This window comes from Garra rufa, chromosome 2 (genome assembly GCF_049309525.1).
Source record: "Garra rufa chromosome 2, GarRuf1.0, whole genome shotgun sequence".
Taxonomy (NCBI): domain Eukaryota; kingdom Metazoa; phylum Chordata; class Actinopteri; order Cypriniformes; family Cyprinidae; genus Garra; species Garra rufa.
The window spans coordinates 13,891,219-13,900,380 of NC_133362.1; the positions used below are offsets into that span (position 1 = coordinate 13,891,219).

A 9,162-nucleotide genomic window follows, 5' to 3' on the forward strand; every position below is an offset into this window, starting at 1 on the left:
ACAAAAATTATTCTCGTACTGAAGCATAACATTATGGTTGAACCACTGATGTGACATGGACTACTAGATGCCCTTACTACCTTTTTGTATCTTGAATGTGTTAGTTGCATTGTTGTCTATTCAGGCTCAGAAAGCTCTTGGATTTCATCAAAAATATTTTATTTTGTGTTCTAAAGATGAACAAAGGTCTTACGGGTTTGGAACGACATGAGGGTGAGTATTTAACTATCCCTTTAAGTACAGTAAGGAAAAACATTATTTGATCCTCAACTGGTTTTGTACTTTTGCCCACTGACAAAAATTTTTATCAGACTATACTTTTAATGGTAGGTTTATTTAAACAATGAGAGACAGAATAACAACAACAACAAACAAAATCAGAAAACGGCAATTAAAAAAAGTTGTAAATTAATTTGCATTTTAATGAATGAAATTAGTATTTGACCCCTTCAAAAACAATGTAGTACTTGGTGGCAAAACCCTTGTTGGAAATCACAGAGGTCAGATGTTTCTTGTAGTTGGCCACCAGGTTTGCACACCTCTCAGGAAGGATTTTGCCCCACTCCTCTTTGCAGATCCTCTCCAAGTCATTATGGTTTTAAGGCTGACGTTTGGCAACTTGAACATTCAGCTCCCTCCACAGATTTTCTATAAGCTAGGCCACTCCAGGACTTTAATGTGCTTCTTCTTGAGCCACTCCTTTGTTGCCTTGGCTATGTGTCATTGGCATCATCTCAACTCGCTATGTTTGAAGGAGGAATGCTGCCTAAGAGCTTGAATTTGATCTCATCTGACCACAACACTTTCACTCAGTTCTCCTTTGAATCATTCAGATGTTCATAGGCAAAGACGTGCTTTCTTGAGCAAGTGGACCTTGCGGGTGCTGCAGGATTTCAGTCCTTCACCGCATAGTGCGTTACCAATTGTTTTCTTGGTGACTATGGTTCCAGCTGCCTTGAGATCATTGACACGATCCTCTTGTGTAGCTCTGGACTGATTCCTCACCGTTCACATGATCATTCCATGCAGGATCTCAACTCCAGAAGGTGAGATCTTGCATGGAGACGCAGACCAAGGGAGATTGGATTATTTTGTGTTTCTTCCATTTGCGAATAATCGCTCCAACTGTTGTCACCTTCTCGCCAAGATGCTTAGAGATAGTCTTGGAGCCCATTCCAGCCTTGTGTAGGTCTACAGTCTTGCCCCTGACATCCTGGGACAGCTCTTTGGTCTTGGCCATGGTGGAGAGTTTGAAATATGATTGATTGATTGCTTCTGTGGACAGGTGTCTTTTATACAGGTAACACGTTGAAAATGTGGATGAGAAAACTGAATGGTAAATCCTGCTAAATTATTTGAACTGGTTTCAAGCAGGTCCAAGCTGGATATAAGCTGATCGCTGGTTGGTTGATCACCAAGATTACCAAGAAGTTGGTTGATCACCAAGATCACCAAGAAGCAAGAAGAAGTTGGTGATCAACCAACCAGCGATCAGCTTGTATCCAGCTTGGACCTGCTTGAAACCAGTTCAAATAATTTAGCAGGATTTACCATTCAGTTTTCTCACCCACATTTTCAACAAGCCTTTGATTCAACAAACAAGTAAAACAGTAAAAAAAATTCTTAACACTAAAACTGAGTGAGTTACACTTATTCATTACAATCCAGCTGAAAGTAATAAGATCAAACTCAACTCTTCCTACTAATTTACAGCTACCACACATATTTTTGTAAAATATCGATTACTAGCCAATGTAGAAAAGTAATGCCATTGTAATTATGTTTGTTTTGCTAAGTGAGGCATTATTAAACGGGGGAAGGTGAGGAAATAATAAAGGGAAAGTTGTATTATGTAATTCTCACAGCTCTGAAAGTTTCTATCCATCATCTGATTATGCTGCTCGGTGAAAATCAAGCAAGTTGTTATCAGCAATAATGATACGTTAATACGGCTTAGAGCTGGTGAAACAGGTCAATGAACGGTTTGTTCCGGTTTCAGTTTGTGCCGTCTGAAAAACATAAGACAACAAAAGCTATATGAAAAATAAAAATAAATATTTCATAAGCCTATTAAACTAAACTGATGATGAATAATGTATTTTATAATCATCTTCCTTTTGCCTCTAATATATGTTAAGCTCTTCTGTGAATACTGATATTTTGGTGGCCATTAGATATGCAGTAATGGACCTTATGTATTATAGAAAATTAGGAATAAAGTGTTAAATAGGGGTTAAAATTACATCAATACCATGAATCTGCATGTCAAACTGTTTTAAGGTTTCGTAATGCTGTAAAGTGGAAGTCGGAAAACCATGGCATATTCAAAAATTCCAGGAATGAAATTATGGTCTGAGATTGTCCAGGCTTTTTTAAGAATGTTACTTTTGACCAATATAAAATAATAAAAATACATTTAAAATAAATAATTAAAATAAATGCATTTTTTGTAGTTTTGTAAATTAGAACAAATACTATTTCTATTTCTAAACTTTAAAATTGTAAATTAAATTAATATAATAATTTAAATATGTACATTTTAAATAAATTAGATGAAAAGTATGTAAAAGGCCCATATTTAGCATCTCATTCTCTGCTATGAAAATCTGTTTATAAAAAAATCTTTATAATGTGCTGATTTGGTATTAAGTTAAAACCAGTTGTGCTACTTTAAATGTATAACCTTCAGTTGCTGGAGTATTAAGTATACGTTCAAGGGTTTTTATAAGACACTTTATACTTTAAGTTAAATTCTGGCCGAACACACACTTTTTTTCTGAAAACACATTGCACATGTTGTTCTTCTGAGAGATGAAGGCCGTTCCACACTACTGTCTTGACAAAAGAAATCAAACTGGATCTAACCAGGACTGAGCGAGAAACTTGAACAGCCCAGATGCACAACAACACCAAGACATCAGAGCATCTAGTTTGAGAAACCGCCGTCTCCCTAGAAGCTTCCGGAAAAGTACAAACCAAACATCAGCTTCATCTGAACCAGAGTAGACTCTGAGATGCTGCTGGCCTTTAGACAGAGTTTCAAAGAGAAACCACATCTGACACTGATAAAGAAAAGGGTTCAAAACCCCATACAGATTTAATAGTACACCATCATTATGGATGGGTGAATTCAAGTTTGAGCTGTTGATGGAAGAATTTGATTATAAGGTTCTAAGAAAAGTCCAGAAACCAATCATAACTAGAATGCATAGGCCTACTGTCAGACTAGGTCTCTCTTAATTATAAAAATATAAATAAATACATTTAAACACCTGTGGATGTTGGCTAACCTGGTCAGAAAAGGGCATTGCTGCATGGCAGAAAGAAAGAGATCAATAGTGTGACACTTCAGCCTTTCACACAGAGCTCAGATCACTCACACACAGCATCACCTCTCTCTCTTCACTCAGTGCAGCACTGCCTGTTGCTATGCAACACAGAGTGGCCTGTAAATTTGACAACATCCGAGACCTTGATTATTATTTGAGCTCTTGTGAGGGCCAAGTTTAGGTCACAGATATACATTAGAGAGAAGCCAGATGTGGGAGATATGTGTGCATGTGTGTGAGAGAGAGGGAACGATAAAGACTTTGATTTATGATCATTTACATAGATTTCCAATTCAAATAAATTCATACAATTGCAGAGCCTGAAAGTATTTAATGACAACTGTAAACTCTGTAATTTTATAGAAATATCTGTTTACACATGCATCACGCATATTCTCAACAAGATCTTTATGTATACAAAGAGTCAATGGGAATCATATGACATGAACAATTCTGTTTGCGATTATGCAATATACACTAAACTACCATTCAAAAGTTTAGGGTCAGTAAGATTTTTATTTTTGAAAAGAAATTACACTTTTTATCAGAAAAGAAAGTATTAAATTGATCGAAAGTGACAGCAAAGGCATTTATAATGTTAGAAAAGATTTCAATTGCAAGCAGAATTGAAAGAGCCCTCACACCCAGGGGCTTTAGGAAAACAGTGAACGGTGGGCAATATGCATTTAAAGTGGTAAATATAAGAGGAATATGTCAGGAGTCATTTATATGAGCCAAACTTCCTGCTGCCAGATGGTGGAGCTATGACTATAGCTGAATTTTAGCATTTAGATGTCTTCAGGCCAGGACTCTCATTAAACATGTTAAGTTTGTTGCAGATTGAACATTGTATGCTTGCATTAGTGTAAAACATGACATATCCTGTTGCCAACAGGTGGCGCTATGATTATAACTGAATATTGGCTTTTAGATGTCTTCAGGCCAGGACTCTCATTAAACATGTTAAGTTTGTTGCAGATTGAACATTGTATGCTTGCATTAGTGTAAAACATGACATATCCTGTTGCCAACAGGTGGCGCTATGATTATAACTGAATATTGGCTTTTAGATGTCTTCAGGCCAGGACTCTTATCAAACAAGAAATTTAAGGCAGATTGGACATTGCATGTTACAGATAGTAAGAAACATGACATTTCTTGTTGCCAACAGGTGGCGCTATGATTATAACTGAATATTGGCCTTTAGATGTCTTCAGGCCAGGACTCTTACCAAACATGTGAAGTTTGGTGCAGACTGAAAATGGTATGTTTGAGTTACTGTAAAACATGACATATCCTTTTGTCAACAGGTAGCGCTATGACTATAATTGAATACTGGCCTTTAAATGGGTTCAAGCCAGGACTCTTACCAAATATGTAACATTTTCTATAAATTATAACTGATTGTTGGCATGTAGATGCTTTCAGGCCAAACATGTGAAGTTTGGGCTAGATCAGACACATTGTATGACTGAGTTTCAACAACTTCCTTTTCTACTGGTGAAACATCAAACTTTGTCAGGCAACCACGGACAAGCCCTTTGCAATTTTACATTGCAAAGGCCTTTAGATTAAACTAAATATAGTGTTGAAGTTATTAAATCTCTAGGAGGAGTTCAGTACAGCATGAAACTTGCCTGTTGTCAGCAGGTGGCACTATGACTGTAACTGAATGCGGGCATGGACATGTATTCAGGACAGGACTCCTAACTAACAAAGTTTAGGGCAGTTACTATTTCCTGTTTCATGGCGAAACATCGAAATTCCTAGGAAGAGTTTGTTAATACAACACCTGAAAAGGGCAAAACGGACAAGCTTTGCAGAGAAATTTTTAAATAACTGACTTCCTGTTGCGTTTCAGATTTAGCTTCAAGAGACTTTTTTGTAGGTACTGGTGTGTTGCATGAGTCTACCGAATTTTGTACATGTATGTGAAACGTAGCTTGAGGGGCACTTTGTTAAAAAGTGTATAGGTAGCGCTATTGTAGAGCAATTTGGTGTTGATCTGATTAAATCTCTAGGAGGAGTTCATTAAAACACAGCGCCTGACTTCCGACTTCCTGTTGAATTTCGGATTTTGCTTCAAGAGACTTTTTTGTAGGTATTTGTGCATTACATGTGTTTTCCGAATTTCGTACATGTTCGTGAGACGTAGCTCGAGGGGCACTTTGTTGAAAGTGTATAAGTAGCGCTATTGAGTCATTTTGCAACACCCAGTTCTGAAACAAACAGTAGTAGTTAATTTGAATCATTCTAAATGATTTAGTGAGTGAATGAGTTATTGTAGGCCTGTTCAACAGATTCATTAAGAACAACCACCTCATATGCGTAAACTGTTCAATATTCAGACAACACTGATCTTATTGTATGAACAAATGCATTGTTTATTAATTGTGTTTGTATTATTGTGAAGCCCCTAGTCTCTGTTATCACATTTAATTCAGATTTCAAGCTCACAACTCAGCTAAAATATAATGTCTGTTGCTGTGGTATAGAAGATTCAAATATCTATTTAGCAGCAGAGAGTTCAATATGTATTCATTTATTACAGAACCGCTAGCGGAACCAAACACGAGTGATCTCCACACTCCGGACAGAAGTTTGCAAAGCCCTATCTGATGGTTTTGCCGTGTGCTTTAATCTTTCATTTGAACCGTGCCCCACACAGACGGGCCTGGAGAATGCCAGCGTACCCGCTGGACGGAGTACACTAAGATGAAACGGGTTGCTTACATCTAACCCACTTCTGTCTCGCCGGGAGCAAAGCAAACAAACATCAACCTGGGTAATCTTTAAAGCAGCGCTCTAATCCTGATCTGAAATGTCAACAGTCTCACTGAGACCCCGCGTGGGTCAGGTGCCATGGATTACAGAAAATGTGTTAAAGGGACGTATGGGAGGGGAATGACGGACATAAAGGCAGATCTAGCATTTCAAAAGCTCCAGTAATCTGCTGTGAACACACACTCTCCTACCAAGAAGAGGTCAGATGATAAGCCAGAGAGAGCCTGTAATGTCTGTCATTAAAGCGTCTAATCCTCTACACACACACATACACATATATATTTCCCAAGAGCTGTTAGCATGCTTGCGAAGGAAGTTTCTTTTACTTCCACTGCATATTCCTCAAGTCCTTTTTCTGTCAAGATCAAAGACAAACATTGCATAAGGAGGAAAGGAAAGGACACCTGTGAACAACTGTAATCTGGACTTTTTTGTAATAAAAATGCAATTTTGACCAATATCTACAGTGCCTTGCGAAAGTACTCATACTCTCATTTTTTCCCACATTGTTATGTATTATATTAAACTGCTTTAAAGTACTTTTTTTCCACATCAATCTACTCAATACACCATAACGGCAAAGCAAAAAACAGGTTTTTAACATCTTTGCAAATTTATTAAAAATAAAAAAACTTAAATGATTCCATTGCATAAGTATGCATACCCTTATCTGGGATAGTTGAAATTTAGCTCAGGAGCATTCATATTGCTTGTAGATGTTCAATTCAAATTTAATTGAATAGGTATGATTTGGAAAGGCGTGCACGTCTTAATAAAAGGTATAACAGCTGAAAATGCATATCAGAGCAAAAACCAAGCCCTGAGGTAAAAAAAAAAAAAAAAAAAAAAAAAAATTCCCTCTAGAGCTCAGAGTCAAGATTGCATCAAGCCATACATCTGGGGGAGGGTTCATAAAAAATTCTGCTGCATTGAAGGTTTACAGAAGCATGTAGTCTCTGTTACCCTAAATGGAAGAAGTTTGAAACAACCACGACTCTTCCTAGACCTGGCCTCCTGGCTAAACCAAGCAATTGTTGGAGAAGTACCTTGGCTAGAGTGGTGATCAAGAACCTGATGGTCACTCTAGTTGAGCTCCATGATCATATATGCAGATGGGAGAAACTTACAGAAGGACAAATATCACTGCAACATTTCACCAATCTGGGCTTTATGGTGGTGTGGCAAGACTCAATCCTCAGGGACCCTCAAAAGGACCCTCAGAATGTGAGAAACAAGATTCTCTGTTCTGATAAACCTCAATTCCAAGCATCATGTTTGAAGGAAACAAGGCACTGCTCATCACCTGCAGAGGACCATACCAAAAGAACCTCAGACAGGGCAAAAGGTTCACCTTCCAACAGGACAATGTACTTAGACACACAGCAAGAGTGGCTTATAGACAACTCTGTGAATGAGCCCGAGCCTGGGCTTAAACCCAATCAAACATTTCTGGAGAAACCTGAAAATGTCTGCCAGACCCTATCCAAGCTGACCAGAGCTTGAGAGGTGAAGATTTGAGGCGAAGAATGGCAGATAATTGCCAAATGTTGATGTGCAAATCCTGTTGCATCATCCCCAAAAAGGCTGTAAAGGTGCTTCAGCAAAGTACTGAGTTAAGGGTATGAATACTTATGCAATGTACTTATTTCAGATTTTTTAATTGTAATAAATTTATGAAGTTGTGACAATTCTGTTTTTGCTTTGTCATTACGCTGCATAGAGTATAGATAGATGTGGGAAAAAAATAATTTAAAACAGTTTAACATAAGGCAGCAACATAAAACGTGGAAAACAATGAAAGGGTATGATTACTTTCGCAAGGCACTCTATTTAGGCAAAGAATGAGACAAAGTTATTGTCTTTGTCCATTTTGTATGATGTAATTTACTCCAAAACAAAGCAGTCTATACACTCTAAGCAGCATAAAAAAAATATACTTAACTTTTTGCTTTCAGACTTTTTGAGTTGTCATTGTTAAATAATAGAAGGCGCCATTACACATCTTCTCAAAAATCTCCTTATAATTTACTTACCCCCATGTCATCCAAGTATATGTCTTTCTTTCTTCAGTCGAAAAGAAATTAAGGTTGAGGAAAATTCAAGAATTTTTCTTCATATAGTGGACTTCAATGGGTTGAAGGTCCAAATTGCAGTTTTATTGCAGCTTGAAAGGGCTCTACATGATCCCAGATGAGAAATAAGGGTCTCATCTAGCGAAACAATTTGTCATCTAAAATAAATGTGCAATACACATCCGCGACTCCACTAGAGTGAAAAACTCATTTTCTTCTCCAACTTCAAAATAGTCCAACATTGTTGTTTTAACTTTTTTGTAAAAGTCGTTTGACTTTCTTTGCATGTTCGCTTTGTGAACACTGTGTCGGTACTTGAACACACTTTTCGAAAGTGGGTAAAACAAAGTCTGACAGATGGCAGCATATTGTTGTCTTTTCTACCTTTAGCCGTCTTGGCCACGCATATGATGCCTTAAAATACTGTTTATGTAGGCAGATCACTATGTTTGGAGTTATTGTATTTCCATGTAGTCTCTTTTTCCACTCATAGTTAAGCTCAGAACATTGTGGTAACAAAGTGGCTTCTCTGTAATTGGTGTAATTTAAAATCTGCAGAACAAGCCGCAAACAATAAAACCACACAAAGTTTAGCACTTATCACTCATTACAATTTACCTACTCACAATATTTTCTGAGTGTGTTTGTATATAGACACTACTGACGAGACCTGCCTGTACATGTTTGGGTGAGGAAAGTGATGTTTTTGCAGTGCTCAAATGCAATTCGAAACCCCCCATGAAAAGGATGCTACAGGACATGACAGCCACCAGCCAGTGTCTTGTCTCCATGGCTACAGGTTGCTTCTCTAGTGATGTCTGATGAAATGAAGTCTCTTTTGTGCCAATTGATCCTGTGCTCCACCACTGGTGTCACATAGTGAGTCATCCTGGAGCCACACAAGCACTTGTATGTGCTGCCCATTCACACTCAACTGTCATGGCAAAAGACAGGCAGTCATGTCAGAGATGTGTACA

General features: G+C 37.7%; 1 protein-coding gene across 1 annotated transcript in view; it reads right to left on the reverse strand.

Moving 5' to 3' along the window:
- Positions 1–1,420: 1,420 nt before the first annotated feature.
- The window catches only part of col19a1 (collagen, type XIX, alpha 1), a 106,401-nt gene continuing 98,659 nt past the window's right edge, over positions 1,421–9,162 (reverse strand). Inside the window, exon 11 of the mRNA XM_073834590.1 lies at positions 1,421–1,513. Within this exon, the coding sequence (XP_073690691.1) occupies positions 1,421–1,513 (93 nt within the window). The remainder of the gene's footprint in view (positions 1,514–9,162) is intronic.